General features: G+C 40.5%; 1 protein-coding gene across 2 annotated transcripts; it reads left to right on the top strand.

The window, feature by feature from the left end:
* The first annotated feature begins 573 nt into the window (after positions 1-573).
* PABPC1 (poly(A) binding protein cytoplasmic 1) lies at positions 574-17374 on the top strand. 2 transcript variants are annotated; one of them, XM_075495060.1, is made up of 15 exons: positions 574-1318; positions 6222-6415; positions 6519-6634; positions 8569-8699; positions 10043-10137; positions 11709-11846; positions 11944-12039; positions 12490-12762; positions 12946-13039; positions 13231-13341; positions 14207-14361; positions 14806-14890; positions 15069-15199; positions 15491-15586; positions 16933-17374. In XM_075495060.1, the coding sequence occupies exons 1-14, from the start codon at positions 1126-1128 to the stop codon at positions 15581-15583; spliced, it is 1905 nt and encodes a 634-aa protein (XP_075351175.1). In that variant the 5' UTR covers positions 574-1125; the 3' UTR covers positions 15584-15586; positions 16933-17374. The 2 variants fall into 2 exon arrangements, with proteins under 2 accessions (XP_075351175.1, XP_075351174.1); XM_075495059.1 differs by having other exon boundaries at positions 8569-8708.
* Positions 17375-18663: the final 1289 nt, after the last annotated feature.

Below are 18663 nucleotides of genomic sequence, written 5' to 3'. Positions count from 1 at the left end.
GCCCGGCGGAAGCAGCCCTCCCGCGCATGCACCGCGGGGCCGGCCGGGCCCAGCCCTTTCCGGCCGGCACGCGACCTTCCTTGCCCGCGCGCGCCACTGGCGGCAGCGCCTGCACCCGCCCGCTCCCCGCACGGGCGGCGCGGGGCGGGGCGGGGCGGGGCGGGGCGGGGCAGGGCAGGGCGCAGCGCACGCGCACGGCCGCTAACCCCTCCCGCCCTACCCGCTCGCCGTTGATCCGCTCAGTGCGCACGCGCCCTTTGACCCGGCCGGCTCCCCGCCGCCCCCACCCGCCGCGCACATGTGCTCCCACGTAGGCGCATGCGCCCTGGCGCCGAGCCCCCACCGCCCCCGGTGACGTCAGGAGGCGCAGGCGCGCTCCCTCCCGGCCGTTTCCCCCGGCGGCCGCGGCGCATGCGCCAGAGCTGCAGTCCCCTCGGCCGGGCGCCGGCGCTGCGCGTCTCTCCGCCTTCCCCCGCGGCGGCGCCTGCGCGGTGCGTGCTGTCGGTGCGTGGCGTGCGGTGCGGTGGGGGCGGGTGGGGGCGGGGCGGGTATATATAGTGCGCGGCCGGGGCGGCGGCCTCCCCCTTGTCCCCCGGCCGCCGTCGGAGCTGTGTGCGCAGTGCGTGTGCTCCGGACACCCGGACACGCCGGCCCGGCCCCGCCGCACCATTTATTACTAAAAATATTAAAAAAGCCAAAAAAAATCCAAAAATCCTAAAAAGCCTTTAAAAAAAAAATCCTTCCCTCTTCCACCTCCCGTCAACCTTCTGCAACCGGCCGGTTTGATATAAAATAACCCGGTGAAGCGAAGCCCCCGGACCCGGCGCAGCCGAGAGGAGACACAGAGCGAGCCCGACCCCCGCCGAGGCCAGCAGCAGCAGCCGCCGCCGCCGCCACCTTCGCCAGGCCCGGCACGGAGTGAGCCAGAACCCCCCCGCCCCTTCTACCCGCCGCCGTCGCGCATCCGCCTCCCGCAGCCGTTAAGTTTCGAATCCGACTCCGGCGTGCCCCCTCCCCCGCGCCGCCACCGCCGGCCCCTGCCCTCACGGACCGCCGGGCCGCCGCGGCCTCCTCGCCTCGTCAGCGCCCCCCCCTTGCCCTCCCGCGCCGGGAGACGGCGGCAGGATGAACCCCAGCGCCCCCAGCTACCCCATGGCCTCCCTCTACGTGGGGGACCTGCACCCCGACGTGACGGAGGCCATGCTCTACGAGAAGTTCAGCCCCGCCGGGCCCATCCTCTCCATCCGCGTCTGCAGGGACATGATCACCCGCCGGTCGCTCGGCTACGCCTATGTCAACTTCCAGCAGCCCGCCGACGGTGAGTGGCCGGGGGCCGGGCCGCGGGGAGGGGAGGAAAGGAGAGGAGAGGGAGAGGGGGTCGGCGGGCGAGGCGGCGTGAGGGGAGCGCTGGGGCGGCCGCCGGCGGAGGAGCCATGTTTCTCCCCCGCCCCCACCAGGGCTTAGCGCGGCCGCCCGCCGCCCCCCCCCCCCCCCCCCGGCGCCGCCGCCGCCCCGCATCCATCTTCCCCGCCCGGGCCGGCGCTGGCGTTGCCGGGACGCGGCAAACTTGGCGCCGCGCCGGGGGAAGTTTGCGGCGGGGCCGCCGCTGGCTGACACGCGGCCTGGGGCCACCGCGCCTCGTGGCGGGGAGGGGGGCGGGGGAGGCGCTTCCGCGCCCCGCCGCCGGCAACCGAAAGCCGACGCGGGGCCCCGGCGACGGGCGGGGAAGGGCCCGGGCGCCCCCGCCGACAGCCTGGGGCCTGGCGGAGGTGCCCCGGCCGGGCGGCTGCGGCTCCCGCGGGCCAGCGGCCGCGGGGAGGGCGTGTGTGCGTGCAGGCGGCTTTTCCACAGGCTGGCACGTCCGTGCGCGGCTGCCTCAGGAATCCGAGATGAAGGCTAGCTTGAAGAAAACATGATCGTCATTAGCATCTTTTAATAACTACGCAGGAGCTGGGTGTGTATGTGTGATTAAGAGGCCAAAAAGAGGAAGTGGGACGTACCGGGATCGCTTGGTAGTTTCACAGACGTCCAGTCAAAGCACAGGCCAAAGCATAATACGTTAAAACAGCATGGCAGGTCTGTCACGTGTAGGGAGGGGATGAATTACTTGGGCCTCCTTGGCTTGCTCTTCATGTAGCAAGCTGTATTCTCATCCATTTATCTTTACAGTAAACTCTCTTCTGACATGGTGTTTCCCAAGTTGTGTTTTTATTAAACTTGCTTTACATGACGTGTTGCTGGTTGTCTAAAGTTGTATCAGTAAAGAAACTTTCCATATAGTTCTGGTCATGTTTGTGCTAAGTTTGGCAAACCGGCTTGTTCATTTGGAGGGTCTTTCGATAAAAGAACCAGATGTGACCGGTTCTAAGTTTTGTGGAATCCAATGAAAAGAAAAAATAATTCGGCCAGCCAGAACATACTTGATTTCAAGTACAGTTAAGTAAACAGCTTTCTATTATATTATGGTTTTATTTTCAAGCGTATTAAAGTGAGAGATTTGAATTACAAACTTTTCAAGCAATTAGATTAACTGGCTTTCAAAATCGGCTTCAGTATATAGCCATTATCAGATCAGACTTTGGTGTACTGATGATATCTCTATGTAAGTAGTAGAAGTTACTGTCTCATCTTTTTAATAGGCAGATATTTCACCTGTTATCAGTGCTCTCACTTCAGAGAGCTTGTAATTTATTCGGCCATTGTTTAGGATGAGATAGTTTGAATGCTTGTTTTATCATACTTTGCTTTCATTCGATAAAAACCTATGGTACAGTTTCCTTTTTTCTCAAAAAGAAAAATAAGGGGTTAACATAGTTTAGTACTGTGATATGATAATGTCAAGGCAGAAGTTGAAGGTGATTCAAATACTTGCCCTTCTTAGTAATGACAGAATTCTGTAAGGGCCAACTTTATCATTGTCATCAGTTGAGCAACCTGTTCAAGCCTGTGTTTTGTGACTTAGTTTGTAATTTGTCAAATGTAGGAACAAATAAAGCTTTTTCACCTGAGCAGTGCTTGCATTCAGAGTTTAAGAATGCCTCTTATAGAAACGCTGTTACTCCAAATGTAAGTATTTTTCAGACTTTGGGAAGCACACATATTTTATCCTACACCTAGTCCAGTTCAGCTAAAAGTATTTCTCATCTATATCAAGCTTGTATCTGGCATGTCTCTGGAAGCACTTGTTTAAAATATACTTAAATAATAGTGTATGATTATGCTTTTGCAACGTTTTTAGAATTTGGTGTTCTTGGCAAATACCTAGAAAGCATTTGCTGATCTTTTTTTTTTTCATAGATCATTCTGTCCATTTACTGAAACCTTGAAAAAGGAGCTCTGAGGGTGAATGGTTATTCTTACAGTAATATTGGTTTCATTTTGATTCCAAACTAGCTGCCTTTTCTTGATGTAACCTAATTCTTAGCTACATCTTGGGCTATGCTTATTAAACAGCTAGTAACAACTAGTTTGGGTTTTGGAAAACATCTTTGAAGGTGTGTTTGACATTACCAGCTGTCTGTAAACTAGGGATCTCAAAGCTCTTCCAAAAACTAATTAGGCCTGATGACACATTTGTGAGGTATGCACACATTTCATAGTTGTGACTTCTCTGAATTTGAGTCATAGTCCGGAGTAAAACCCAGGCAATCTTGTTTAATCACTAAACTGGAAATATTCTTGAGTAATCTGAAACTACACTTAACCATTCAAAAAATCTGAAGGGAGATGTTTCCAGAGGTTTATTATTTTATAGCTGTTGCCATGTACGTTTAGCATTAAGTGTATATTCCATGTGATTTTGAAATTGTTACTGAAGTGGACTGTCCAGTTGCTCGCAAGTAAAATGGGAACTGGTGACTCATTCAACAAAAGCTCCAGCAGAATCAGCAAAAGTACAGCATGGGTAGGTGTGTCCACTTGGTAACAAGTTAACTGCTGAATGGAATTGCCTCCTGCAAACCAGCACAGCCTTTTATGGCTGAAATGTAATGAAAGTAAGCCAGTTTTACTAGTTGTGAATTTTAATGAGTAGCTTATACCTGGTTGCCGATATATTCTAGTAATGTTTTAAAATCTATTGTGGAATGACAGGGTGGTGTTGGTTAAGCAGAAATCATTAAATTTCTTGTACTTCTGCTCCATAGAAGAGATGAGGAGAGCTGTTGAGAGTTTCCATGCTGTCCTTGTCTTTGTGGAGAAACTGCATTGGTCTAAGATACGTGCCCACTATTAGTTGAGGGTGGTAATGTTTGCAAAGGCTAGTATGGACCCACTTTGAGTCAGATGTTTGGGAAGTGTGTCCAGGAACACACATTTTTGAGGAGTGTCAGGATTATTCTAGAAGCAATTAGCATGAATTAGAAAAGCCTCTTTTCTAGTAAAGGAAGCCCTGTTACTACTTCTGGAAATAATGAACTGTTTGTTGCTGGCAGTTTTGCTGGTGCTGGCAGTAATAATTCTAATGACTTCCAGGGCAATACCGAAGTGTTAGATGTTTCTACCGTGGCCAGTCTGATACCCACAGTTGGGGTTTTTTTGCCTTTTTTTTGCCTTTTTTTTCTTTTGTAATGTAAAGCCTTCCAGTGCATTTTGTTTCTCATTATCAGTATCTAAGTTGTCTTTTCTCTCCTGCTTAATTTATATTAAAGTTTGTGAAAGCTTTGTTATCTTATTTAAAAGACTGGCAATGCTTATATTTTTTGTGGCTTCAGCTTAAATCAGTTGTTGACTTGCTACTGTCATGTGAATATGGTAATAGTATCAAGGGATTATTTTTTTTTTTTACAAGAAAATGTTAGATGTCTGTCTCATTAACTTCTACAGATGTCTTTCAGAGAATATAATCTTCAAACTCACTTGTAGTCTGAAAATATGGCATGAAAGGACATAAAATGTGGTGTACCAGCTGAACCAGAGACTGATTGCAAATTTTCTTTGGCCATGATATCCAACAACATAACTGAAGATAAAAGCAGCACTTAAAGAACAAAAACATAAAATAAGGCTTTTCACAATGTGATTGGCCCTTGGTCCTCCTAAGAAAAGCAATTAACTGACGTGGTTACTGTTTTTAAACTAATACTAAACTGATTTCAGTCTTGTTAACATCACATTGCTCTGCTATATGCAAATTGCAGTGATGTGAGGTAGTACCATTGGGTGTGAATTCAGATATTTATTGGGACTTTTTTCAGTGTTCTTCCAGACGTACAGGAACAGCGACGAAAAGGAGCTAATGTAGGAGATCATAAAATATGTCTGCCATACTTGAGAACTGTTGTTCTTTCTTGCTTAAATACCTTGTGGACTTAACACATCACAGGCATGTCTTGTTGCTTTGAAGGGACATATGAAAACTGAAGAAGTCTTGATACTTCCCTGTCTCAATACACTGAGATCTTAAATTCAGGCTTTGAAAAGTTAGTTATGGAGTTCTACTGGAAAAACTGCTCCGGAGTAACAAAACCTGGTTTACATTACTTCATTTTGCTGTTTTAGTGTTTGTTCCTTCATTGAGCTGGTGTGTATTTCATCATGAGCTTTTAATATATACATAATTTCAGATTTTCAAAATTAAGTGCTAGTTTTAAATCTCTTTGAACTGTCCTTAGCCCGGAATTCCATCACAGATATTTTTTGCCACTAAGGAAGGAGTTGTGTGGAACAGCTGCCTGAACCAGGCTTGAACTCCATGTAGCAAAGAAATTTTGTCAGTTTAGGGGTGTTGATGATTTAGGAGTTCTTATGTTAATGTTTGCAAAAGGCCTCATATCGGCACAAGCTGTACCCCTAAAAGCATTTTTATTGATACAGTATACATCTACGTGATGTGGGAGTGGCCATCTGATTTTCACAAATGTTAAAACTTTTTTCCTCCTGTGGAATAGGACGTAATTGCCATCACTCGATACGTTTTCTCCTGTCACCGTACCATCTTTTCATAGCGGGGTCCAATCATTTAGGTTACTGGGATTTCTACAGCTTGTTCAGCTGACTTGTGCCCCTTCCTGTCTCCTAAGTGCAGCTTTTGCTGAGTTTTTGCCAGTTCCTACTTGCATAAAACAGAGTGGGTTTGTTTACATCAGAGGTTTGGGTTTGCACCTTGGTGGTGCTGCACTTAAAATAGTAAAAATTTTATGAAGAATTGTACCTCAAATGCTGTTTGTGTGCTTATTAAAATAACTTGAGTGTTTCCTACTAATTCCATGATGTTTTTCCAGCTGAACGAGCTTTGGATACCATGAACTTTGATGTCATTAAAGGCAAACCAGTGCGCATCATGTGGTCTCAGCGCGATCCATCTCTGCGCAAAAGTGGTGTAGGAAACATCTTCATCAAAAACTTGGACAAATCAATTGATAACAAAGCTTTGTATGACACATTTTCTGCTTTTGGAAACATCCTATCTTGTAAGGTTAGTGGAAAATTAGTGGTGTGTTTAATGGTTTGACACAAACCCCCCTCAATTTATGCTGGAAATATTCCATGGGTATTACAACAGGGTTTTTCTTTAATAGGTGGTATGTGATGAAAATGGGTCCAAGGGTTATGGATTTGTACACTTTGAGACACAAGAAGCTGCAGAAAGAGCTATTGAAAAAATGAATGGTATGCTGCTTAATGACCGCAAAGTGTAAGTACATAAATACGTAGTTGGGGATGAACAGACTGAAATTCATTTTACAGCAGACAAATATTTAAAGCTTACCTAGAAAAGACAGGTTGTTCTAAATATTTCTAATTTTAAAGAGGATTTAGAATTTTAGTGCTAGGAATACTCTGGATTGTATCACCTGCCTATTCTAAAGGCAGAAGTAGTTCAGAAAAGGCTAATAATGGACTCTAGGGAAAAAAACTGTTGCACTAGTTGTCTTAGAAGCCAATGCTGTAATGAGGATTTGGGAACTTCCTGGTTTTCTGATCTCACTGGTCTGAGATAAAATACAATCCATTGGGTATTCTGAATAATACTTCCTTTTTAAGAGTTGAGATAGGTATGTTATCCATTTTTTGGATGAAACTTAAAGCTCTAGAGTTACTTGGTCCTGCATAGCAGTCAGATTACACTAATGTTTTTATATGAATGTCTGTTAATAGGCATATCTAGGAAATAGGAGTAGAGAATAAAACTTACAGAAACATAATGTTTTAAACAGTATTGTTGTTCTATACTGTAGGAAAAAAAAAGTTATTTGGCTACGTGGTTAGCGATATCTAGGCTTGGGGGAGGGGGGGGGGGGGCAGATGTGCCTCACAGCTATGCCTAAGGGATCATTATGGTATTTGGTATAGTTGCAGAAGAATAGCTCTGTAAATACTTGAGAGGGTTTGGAAAAAGGATAACAGAAATCAGCATCAGCTTACCATCATGGATTATTTTTACATGCAGAGATGGATGGATCAAGCCACATACAGGGAGAATATGTATTTTGAAACTTTAGTTTTCCTGCTTGTTCTGTGCTTAACTGGTGTACTGTGGATTTTTTTACTCAGCTTCTATCTTTATAAAACCTTTTTAAATTAGTAAAAAAGGTCAGCACGTAGTCATAAAAGCACGATTTACATAAACTTTGGTAAAATACATCATGAGAGTTAATTTTGCTTTGAATTTCTATTCAGGCGAGGCTTTTAAAGTGAATTAAAGTACTCGCTATCAAAATCTGCTGAACATATTGCACTATCATTCTTACCATCCTTGTTACTATAAACTGGGTGAAGTTGTCAAAGTTTAAGAAAATGTTGAGTTACTGTATGCTACTTTATTGGATTTGTCAGATTTGGAACTATAAAGTTGGACAATGCAATAAAATTTGAGAGCAAAAGTCTACTACAATCAGAAATCAGTGTTAGCCATGTAACGTCTGTACTAGAGCAGTTCCTTGGGTTGCAGAGTGTTGTGTTTCAGCTTCTGTTCTTTCTCTGATGGTATGAACTGACCTCTGGTGTTCCCAGCCAACTTGCAATGGTATTTGACTAAAGTGCAAGTTGAACTATTTATTTCTCTATGCCTATTTAAAAAAAAAAAAAAAAAAAAAAAAAAACAAACCAAGCAAAACAACCAAACAACAACAAAAAACCCAAAACAAACGAAAGTCTTGCTTTGATATAGGCTGGAAAGCTGTGTAAGGGAGTGGGGGAGGTTAGTTAAAAATCCCTTGCTTAAAAACCTGATCAGAGAATGGTAACTGCTTTAAGGCTGCCAAGTTTTTAGTATGGCAGAGGGATTGTGCCAATATCTAGAATTTCTGTTTAGCCACTTTACCTAGTACTCTTTCCCATTGTCCAGCTCCTGTTGTCAAAGGCTGTTTTATAAGGGTGAACAATCTCGCCAATGGCTTGAAAGCATTTTTATGCTAGTAACTGTGATAAGCACACTGATTTAGCAAAGGAGAGTGAAATTGTTTTTCCAATGGAGTTTTATTGTAAATATTTTATCTAAAAAATTTCGTGCCTATAATGAACAATGATACTGATTAAGAATAAAATATGATGCCAGAGGATTAAAGTACATTTTTAAACCTTGACAGACTTGCTTTAATCTACACTATTCTGTTCTCCTGCAACTAGATTTGTTGGAAGGTTTAAATCCCGCAAGGAACGTGAGGCAGAGCTTGGAGCCAGAGCAAAGGAATTCACCAATGTTTACATCAAGAATTTTGGAGAAGACATGGATGACGAGAGACTTAAGGAACTCTTTGGCAAGTTTGGTAATGTCTTAAACTTTAAGTTTATATAAACACGAGTAAACTTCAGCTTCTTTTATCTGTACAGTGCCTTATAATACAAGGAATCAGCTGGCTGTCTGATGTTGATTTTAAAAAAAAATTTAAAAAGGTGCTGAAAAGTTGGTACTTAATTCCAGTTTCAGATTCGAAGTGCAGTAATATCCACTGCAGAATTTTAAACAGACAGAATAGCATATATAATCCTGCCATCAGAATTGTTTCTGATAATCTGAAAACAATATGTCTAAATAGTGTTTTCAGTGGGTTTTGCAAATTTTTTTAAGTTGCAAATAGAAGCTTTTTCTGTTTTGTACAGATCATTGATGTTATGAATTCATTGCAGGATACCTGACAAATGAGTTTGCTATTGCTTTCATTGACCTGCAGACTTATAAAAGCAGAGATACTCTGAGTAAAGATTATTCAGTTGCCTTGTGTGGTTGACCTAGTATGAAATGATAAGGAACTTTTCCATTGGCAAGCTATTTGGTTCTGTCTTGATCTTCAGTTACGCACAGGGCAAAATTATGGCAGGCATATGATCATGATCTAGTAATGTATGTGATGTATCGCCATCAAAATAGGAAATGGCAAACTCCTTAATTGAGTTACAGATTCTTATGCTGGTTTATAGGGTACATCTATATTTTCAGCCTTGGCTTCTTTTTTTGTGTTTTCTTTCCTCCATGCTTTTGTTGTTCGCCAGTGGATATTATATAAAGCAAGACAAAGCCTTGTATATGAGGTATTCTATAGCAGCCCTAAGCAGCATTTACACAAAATTAATTTCCACTATTGAAGTATCTGTGGTTGAAATGGTAGCAAATTTAGCTGCCTATATCTGTCTCAACTGAGTCTGTGAACTGCAATTTTTCAAAGATTTGGAATTGCTCAACTGGGATGGCCTTTCACCAGGATAAATGATGAAGCACATACCTAATAGAAAGGCTTCCTCTCTGGCTTTCAGTACCTATTTCAAAGGATGGAAGCCCTAATGGTTTTTAAATGTCGTAATTTTTAATAAGAAAAACAACTGCATTCACTTTGAGGTTAAATTCCTACCCCATTTTGGTTGAAAATACAGTAAGAAAGAAATTCAGCATGGCAGACTTCAGCCATAATGGCTGAAGTTCAGCATCAGGGCAATTAGCAATTTTATATTAATGGGTGATGTTTACAAGATACTATTATTAGTGCAGGAGTCCTTGGTAATACAAGTGAAACAAACTAAATATTAAGACTTCAGAACAGGATCTTCAAAATGTGAAGAGAATACACTCTGTATACGAAGCATAAGTATTTTGTTTTCTTTTTAGGTCCTGCCCTAAGTGTGAAAGTTATGACCGATGAGAGTGGAAAATCCAAAGGCTTTGGCTTCGTTAGTTTTGAAAGACATGAAGATGCCCAAAAAGTAAGCTTTTGGACTTCATTTTAGGAATTCTATAGTTGATACCCAAATAATATGTTTCATTGAGTGATTTGAAATCTTGTGAATTCATTAAGGATTTTTAATTGGTGAAGGACACTGCAAAAAAAGGTGTCTGCTTCCTAAATGACTTAGCATAGTTTCTGTCATTTAGAATGCTTTCTTACAAGCAAACGCCAGTTGATTTGAGGAGCCTATTAAGTCAAGATACTCTGAGACAGCTGGAACTAGTGTAGAAATGGGGAAATCTTGAATAATTTAATTACCTGTTATAGTTGGGCTTAAAGGTCTCAATGAGATTTGGACTCCCTCATGCTGGGCAACATACAAGCGTACTAAATTATTACATCTCTGCAAAACCCAGATGAATCATTGGATCCAATTTGGTTGCACAAAACATTTGAGCAATGCATAAAGGACCGTGTTTTCAAACTTCAGCGCTGCAAAGTCAGCAGGAAAGCTATTAGTGTTATGGAGCACGTTTGTCACAGCTATAAGAAAATAGTCATAGAGCCCTGTGATGTTGCTTTTACTCTGAAGAGTAACTTTGGAAGAAGGGTGCTTTTAATTCGTGTGTATATCTATAACATGCCAGTCTGCTGTATAACTTAATTCTTTGTCAGCTGGTTGCTTTGATGTGTCAGTTGACTGTGGCAGTGGGGACATAGCATCAGGAGAAAAACTCGGCACAGAGCAAATGAGGGCAACAAACAGAGTTTGCTTTTCAAAAGGCATTTCGGTGATTTGTCAGTACTGCAAGTGTACAAGCAAGAGATTAGAACAAATCCTGTCTGTCTTACATCTACATTGTTCAGTCTTGCATACATTCATTGATGAATTGTTTCTCTTACAGTAATCAGAATCACGTGTTGGGTGTTTTAAATAACATAAAATTCTAATACGTCAGTAAATATGTGTTTAATGGCTTTGATCATGAAGGTATACAATAACTGGTGACTTCTGGTTTTAAATTAATTGAATAAATCTGTGCCAGAGTTTTCACATCTTAATAGTTGTAACTCAAAACAGCATAAAGGAAAAAAGTTCATATTTTCATACTCTTTAAGTATTTCCTTAATGAAAGATTAAAAATTTAAAAAAGCAAGCCATATATGCCAGCTGCAGCTTAACATATAGTATAAGAAAATCTGGTAGATACTACAGTTTCAGATGTTACTTTTAAAAACAGAAGTCACGTGTGGGAATTAGAGCTTTTCAACTTAATTTGCTTTCTTTTCTCTGCCTTTAGCAAGATAAGGCTGGAGAAATAGTTCTTCGTTATATGACTTGATTTTCTTTTTTTCCCCAACTTCACAAGTTTTTTGCATCCCTTGTGACTTTTCTTTAACTGGACAGAAGCACACTCAGAAAGCAATTTCCATTTTACTTTAAGCAGGGAAGTCTTGGGGTATTTTGTTTCAGCTAGTGGTATTTTAGATGAATTGGCTCTTTTTCTGGAATCCTTACATAACTTTTTATATTTTAATTACTTTTTTTTTTATGCCTTAAAAACACTGGAATACAAAGCACTGCTAACCTCTTGTTTATTAATGAAGGCTGTAGATGAGATGAATGGGAAAGAGCTCAATGGGAAACAAATCTATGTTGGCCGGGCTCAGAAAAAGGTGGAAAGACAGACGGAGCTGAAGCGCAAGTTTGAACAAATGAAGCAGGACAGGATCACCAGATACCAGGTTCAGTTTTAATTCAAAAGGACTAACTTTATTCTATGATTATTTTTAGATTTACCCAGACCTTTTGCTTTCAAAAATAACTTGCCTTTTTTTTTAGGGTGTAAACCTTTATGTGAAAAATCTTGATGATGGGATTGATGATGAGCGTCTTCGAAAAGAATTCTCCCCATTTGGTACAATCACTAGTGCAAAGGTAAAGTTTATAGATTGTGCTTGTCCTTTCTCTGAAAATGAACAGTGATCCTTCACCAAGGAAGAGTGATTTATTTCAATGACTAACAGATGTGACCTAGTCACTTATCACTGCTATTATATACTATATATGTGGACATCTGCTTTCTTGATTATTGTACATCTCAGGTTAAATGCATGTGATCATCCTTTCTTGAAATAAACTGAGTACTGATATTAATGTGAGAAAAATGACATCTTTTCAGTGCAATAATGTGCTCGTTATTACTTCACTGATATTTTAATCTCTGTTCAGTAAACAGCTATTAATTAACCAGTTATATTCCTTTTTATAAATCAATTCAGTAAAACAAACCTGTGGTCTCAGTTCTAGTAAGCTGAAAAAAGAAACTCTTGCGAGTTGAGTAGATATGACATTCTCTTGTTTTAAAACTAAATTTTGTACCAACAGGTCATGATGGAAGGTGGCCGCAGCAAAGGATTTGGATTTGTATGCTTTTCGTCACCAGAAGAAGCCACCAAAGCTGTCACAGAAATGAATGGTAGAATTGTGGCTACTAAACCATTATATGTAGCTCTAGCCCAGCGTAAAGAAGAGCGCCAAGCTCATCTCACCAACCAGTATATGCAGAGAATGGCAAGTGTAAGAGCAGTACCTAATCCTGTAATCAACCCTTACCAACCAGCACCTCCTTCAGGTTACTTCATGGCAGCTATCCCACAGGTACGTACAGAGATGAGTAACTATTTTGTACTGTGTATAAAATCTGTTTAGATTTAACAGTAAATGTAACTATTAGTGTGTGTCCATAATTTCAGCATTCCAATTTCATAGCAGAAAGGTGGTGGACTGTCCAGCATGCCCTTCAAAGATAACAAAGTTACACAATGTTTTTATATTTGACAGACTCAGAACCGTGCTGCATACTATCCTACTAATCAACTCGCTCAACTTGCTAGACCTAGTCCTCGCTGGACTGCTCAGGGTGCCAGACCTCATCGTAAGTCACTTCTTTACCTCTTTCCAGTGATTGCGGTAAACTCCATAGCATTTACCTTTGCACTTTGAAATACATTTTCATGGCATTACAGTATCAGTCTTCTCTTTGCCATGTTAGTGGTATTACTTCTGAATTCTTTTCACCATCCAGTGTTTCAGCATGTAACTTAATCTATTTTCTCTAAAACATAGCATTCCAAAACATGCCTGGTGCTATCCGCCCAGCAGCACCCAGACCACCATTTAGTACCATGAGACCAGCTTCTTCACAAGTTCCACGAGTCATGTCAACACAACGTGTTGGTGAGTTTTATTTACGCAAACTTTAAGTATTAGACTTCCTTTTTAATTTTGCTGATTCAAAATGATCTCTCAAAAGCATTTGTAAGTTCAGTATCACATGTGGTAACACTTCCCTCCCTTTCTGGCTCTTACTAAATGAGTAAGCTAGTATCACCTTCTAGTAGTTGCTTTAAATATTGTTCCAGCAAAGACTCCTGCTGTGCTCCCATTTCTTTAGCATGAAGCATTTCTTCTTTTAGTGTGTGTTTTAGTAATGCTGTATGACAGCTTCTGCCATTTCTAAACATCATTGTAGCAATTGTACTAATAGGTTGCATGTAGAAATACTGAGATAGAATTTTAGCTCTTACTATTTTGTCATAGAATACTGGGAGCCAGTGTCATGTATGCAGAATCTGCACATCACTGAATGAATGAGAATTGATTGTAATGGAGTCTTAATTCTCTCGGAATGTATTAGGCAATAGTATTTTTTAGCTATCTACTTCATGAAAGTATCTGTTTTAGGATGACTGTTGATGTAATGTGCTCAGGAGATCAAGTGTCCTTTGGGGTTAGAATGAAATTAAATTAATAGTCAACCAAAGTTAATATTTTCTCACACATCTCTTTTCAATAGTGTGTAAGAAAAGCAATTCATTAGTGAAGTGACTGGAAAGTAACATCCAGTAAATTTTGAGCGTTGAACCTTCAGATATGACCAGTGATGTGACAGCTGATGATACTACTGAGATGAATCTATAATACAATACCTAAATTAGGTATTCTGTTTGGGCTGGTTTGTTTAGTTATTTTGTAACTTGTAGAGTGTAGGCTAAATTAAAAAAAAAAGTTATTCACATATGGAATTATGTTATTTTTTCAGCTAATACATCAACACAAACAATGGGTCCACGTCCTGCAGCAGCAGCTACTGCAGCTACTCCTGCTGTACGCACAGTACCACAATACAAATATGCTGCAGGTGTTCGTAATCCTCAGCAGCATCTTAATACACAGCCGCAGGTTGCTATGCAGCAGGTATGTAATTTTAGGAACCGGTCCATGCTTCTGCTGGTGGTTTTTGCAGAGGAAGGAGGGGGCACTTATGATTGAGTTGTCTGTGTTATTCTAGAATTCAGGCCCTGCATTGTGGCAGCAGAGTTATAGCCTTGGGGTTTTAAGTATATTTCAAGTTCACCTGGGACAGGATATGATCCTGTGTTACTTCATATTTTCCAGTTGCTTGGTACCTCAGCCTGAATTCTCCTTGTGTTTGCTCCACAACGGAGCGGTTGATACTAATCTCCAGCATCACTCAGCTCTGACCAGCATTACTTGGTTAAATTGACTTAGTTGTAATTTCTTCCATGTTTCTGACAGTGTAGGCATTGTTTATGCTGAGTTGTGGAACATTGGATATTTGAAGCTGCACCTAATTATGAACTAGAATTTAATTAGAAATGGTGTTAAATTAATTTTCAGCCTGCTGTCCATGTGCAAGGTCAGGAACCCTTGACTGCTTCCATGTTGGCTTCTGCCCCTCCACAAGAACAAAAGCAGATGTTAGGTATGTATGTGATACCTTTCTCTATGCCTTGTAGCAGAAGGACAGTCAAAGTACTCTTTTATCAATCTCAAAATGCAGAATAAATAGTTTTAGCAGAACAACATGTTTGTTTCCCTTAAAATCTAGGCTGTGGTTGTCAGATGAGATTTGTCACTCTGATTAACTTTCTTCTCTCTAGGTGAACGTCTATTTCCTCTCATTCAAAGCATGCACCCTACTCTGGCGGGTAAGATCACTGGTATGTTGTTGGAGATTGACAACTCTGAACTCCTCCACATGCTCGAGTCTCCTGAGTCTCTTCGTTCGAAGGTAGGTGGACTTTTGCCTTACACTATCAGCAATCAAGTCTACACTGATTTAACAGGTGTTTATGCTGGCACAGTGGAGTAGCAGCAATGCAGCAGCAGCCCAGGCCGACAAGTTAGAATACCTTCTTTCAGAGGGTGGCAGTGGCTTACATTAGCATGAACTGGAACTGTAATGTTACCCTTTTCTTTCTAACAATGCAGACATTGTATGTATAATTTAAACTGTTCCATTAACTTAAATACACAGAAATTACTAAGCTTCCTTTATTAATTTTTCTTTTTTACTTAACAGGTTGATGAAGCTGTAGCCGTACTACAAGCCCACCAAGCTAAAGAGGCTGCTCAAAAGGCAGTTAATAATCCCACTGGGGTTCCAAGTGTCTAATAAGTAAGTTTTCTGAGCACTGTAGTTTTATAGGTTGACTGGGGCGATAGTCCTTAGTCCATAGCCATATAAGCAGCATGCTTCCAGGCTCACTCTCATTTGCAGCCACAGAAAGTAGCAGCTGTGGTCACAGTTGTAAACAAATTTTGTGCTCAGTCTTGTTGTCTAGTTCTGTAGCTCTTGGTTAGCAAATGCTACTGACATGTCTTGCATATTTATCTGGAATTAAAGCATTGTTTTGAAGAACATATTTAGCTGGAATTAGTTCTAGGCATGCATGGAAAAATGGGCAGTTCTGTCAAACGCTACTGTTGTTCAAGGGGAACTTGTGGAATTGAAGTAAGCTTAAAATGATACTCCAACCCTATTTTTCCTTAGAAGTGAAATAGCTTATTTACACTATAATTTGTATATACTTGCCAAAATCTACAATTTTACAGTAATTAAAAACTAAACGACATATTGTCTTGACTTCACATTTTGGTGAATTTAACTTCAATGTCAATTAAAATACTGATTTTCTTTATTGCCTTCTGTGGGGTTAGTATCTTAATTTTGCATGACAGGAAGAGGCAAAAGGTGGTATCTTTACAATTTTGAAAGGGGAAAATGTTGTGGAGTTGAGGATAATACAGGAGTCTATTCTCTCTTCAGTCCAGTTAGGTTTTGCCTGTATATGAACTTACTTTCCACATTTTATAGCTATCAGCTGAAGATGCCTGCTTTAACATTTGATCACTTAAGATTTTCTTTTTTCTTGGTCTTTTAATTTCTGCAACTTTCCTTTTGGAGGCAGAATTTGAGTCGTTTTTTCCACACTTCTTTTTTTTTTCCGTATTTTCTTTTGCAAGTGACACTTTCACACTGGAGATAAACAAGTGTTGAAACAAGTGTTGAATAAGTTGTCTGTTCTAAACAAAAATGCCCAAACCTTGAGACCATTGCTCCGTATGCTCCATGATGTTTTAGTAATTGGAAATTGAAAATACTGCTGGTGTAGTTATTTGATGAGCCTTGGTATGCTGGCCTTTAGAGGTAACCTGCAGTCAAGCTAGTTACAGTAACAAATTATTGTGCGTAGCCATTGTCTAAGGCTGTGCTGTGCAAAGTACTGTTTAGTTCTAGACTCAGCTTTGTCTTACCAAGTATGACAGACTTGGGATACTTCACTTCCCTGTCTCTAAAAAGTGGGGGATACCTCTGATACACTGCTTGTAAAAAACTTTGGTATGATTGCTACTGTGAAAGCCCAAAGTGCTGTCTGGTGTACAGTTGCAGAAAGCATGTCAGAAAACATAAGGTGTTTAATTTTTAATTTTAAAACCTAACAACATTGTTTTTGTTTGCAGAAAGATCCGGGACTACAATCTAGAACTTCGCTTCACCGAAGAAAAAAAAAATCTAAACATGGAAAAACTATTAAATATTGAGAAAAACATTGCAAAATATAAAATAAATAAAAAAAGGAAAGGAAACTTTGAAGCTTATGTACAGAGCAACGCCGGGGCTAGCAAAACAAATGCTAGTCCTAGATTACTTATTGATTTAAAATTTAAAAAAAAATAGTAAAATAAAAAATACAAATTAATGTTTTATAAACCCGGGGGAAAAGAATTTTCAGCACAGTACAAAAATTTAAAGCATTCCTTTCTTTAATTTTGTAATTCTTTACTGTGGAAAAGCTCAGAATATCACCACTGTTTTAGTTGACAGTGAGAATTGATAGCTGAGCAAAGAAACGTAATTTGGATTATAAAATTCTTGGTTTAATAAAAATTCCTTAAACACTGACTTACTTGTGATGGTTTCTTTTGTTCAGTGTGCTTCTGATAAGGTTGTCATTCAGAATATCAAGTTAGAATCCCATTTTATAGTATGTTCTAGCAGTTCTAGAGAAGATTAGCCTACATTTAGCCACCTGTTACTGATAATATAAACTTAGGCATTAAAACAAGTGAAAAGAGCAGCTAGATCCATATCTGGGTTTAAAATCCTTAATAGCATGATGTCTGAGCTCTTGTCATTGTCTAATTAGAAACAGACCTTTAAACACCCTACCTTGAGATGATCAGTAAGAACTGTTACTATAAAAGGCCTGTGTTGGAATTGTGTAACATACCAACACATGTTCCCATTTGACCACCTGCATGTGGTGGTGTTTGTTCTCGCAGGTTTTGATGGAAGGAATAATCTCTTCTTAGGTCTCCGGCTGTGTCTTTAGATGGCTAATGATCCCTGAGATGGAGGCAGAGTCATATGGATATAGGTGAATGAGCAAGGATTGTCTGCAATAGACAAGTGTTGCAAAATGCCATTATTGTGAACATGTGAACACACGGCATTCCTAGAACAAAACAGGTGAGGCTTCAGGTGGTAATGTATTAAAAATTGAATGCATAGTAACCAAAAGATCATGCTTTTTACACAGTAGAAATCCTTCTGTGAACAGGACTGCTTAATCCTCCCGAGTCGAATATTTCTAATGTGTTCCCTAACAAGTGAATGTCTACTCTTAGCTTTTTCTTTTTACTTTGTTAGTAAGAGACCAATTGGTTTAATATTAGCTCTGCTACATTTTGGGTGGTTTAATGTGCTGAACAAATCCTTTTGTCAGAGGCTACTTTGAAAGTCTCAGCTAGCTCTTTGGTAACTAAATTATTGAATTATTACTGAAAAAGAATACAGTTAGGGTACTTTAAATCAGCAGATTAGAAAACTGAGAAAGTGATCTGAAATTGAATGCTGTTCCTTATTACTTAACATTCACTACAAAGATCTTTTCAGTAACTTCCAGTTGTAATGTGTCACAGAGCTCTGCATACAGTGAGCTTATGCAAAACTTGGTGGGTTTTTTTTACCAAATTTGTGAATGGTGAAATAATTCTAGCAGTTTTACTGGCTCCAGGAATCTGCTTCTTCCTGTAAAAGGTGACCTTCCTGGTTCATCCTTATATTTGACTGTCATTTAAAAAATAGAATTGAAGGGGGGGTGTGCCTTTTTAAAATAACTTGCTACTTGATCTAAATCTCATCTAGTGTACAATACTGTAGAAATAATCCTGTCTTCACTTGGGGCTGAT

This window comes from Mycteria americana, chromosome 2, assembly GCF_035582795.1.
Source record: "Mycteria americana isolate JAX WOST 10 ecotype Jacksonville Zoo and Gardens chromosome 2, USCA_MyAme_1.0, whole genome shotgun sequence".
Taxonomy (NCBI): Eukaryota; Metazoa; Chordata; class Aves; order Ciconiiformes; family Ciconiidae; genus Mycteria; species Mycteria americana.
The sequence above is the reverse complement of the archived record's forward strand: the minus strand, read 5'-3'. Positions and strand labels throughout refer to the sequence as shown.

Excerpts from the sequence above, each read along its gene's own strand:
- PABPC1 (XM_075495059.1), top strand. The coding sequence starts at position 1,126 with ATGAACCCCAGCGCCCCCAGCTACCCCATGGCCTCCCTCTACGTGGGG. Across the intron at positions 8,709-10,042 it reads GGAACTCTTTGGCAAGTTTG|GTCCTGCCCTAAGTGTGAAA; the intron begins GTAATGTCTTAA and ends TTTTCTTTTTAG. Across the intron at positions 10,138-11,708 it reads GACATGAAGATGCCCAAAAA|GCTGTAGATGAGATGAATGG; the intron begins GTAAGCTTTTGG and ends TTATTAATGAAG.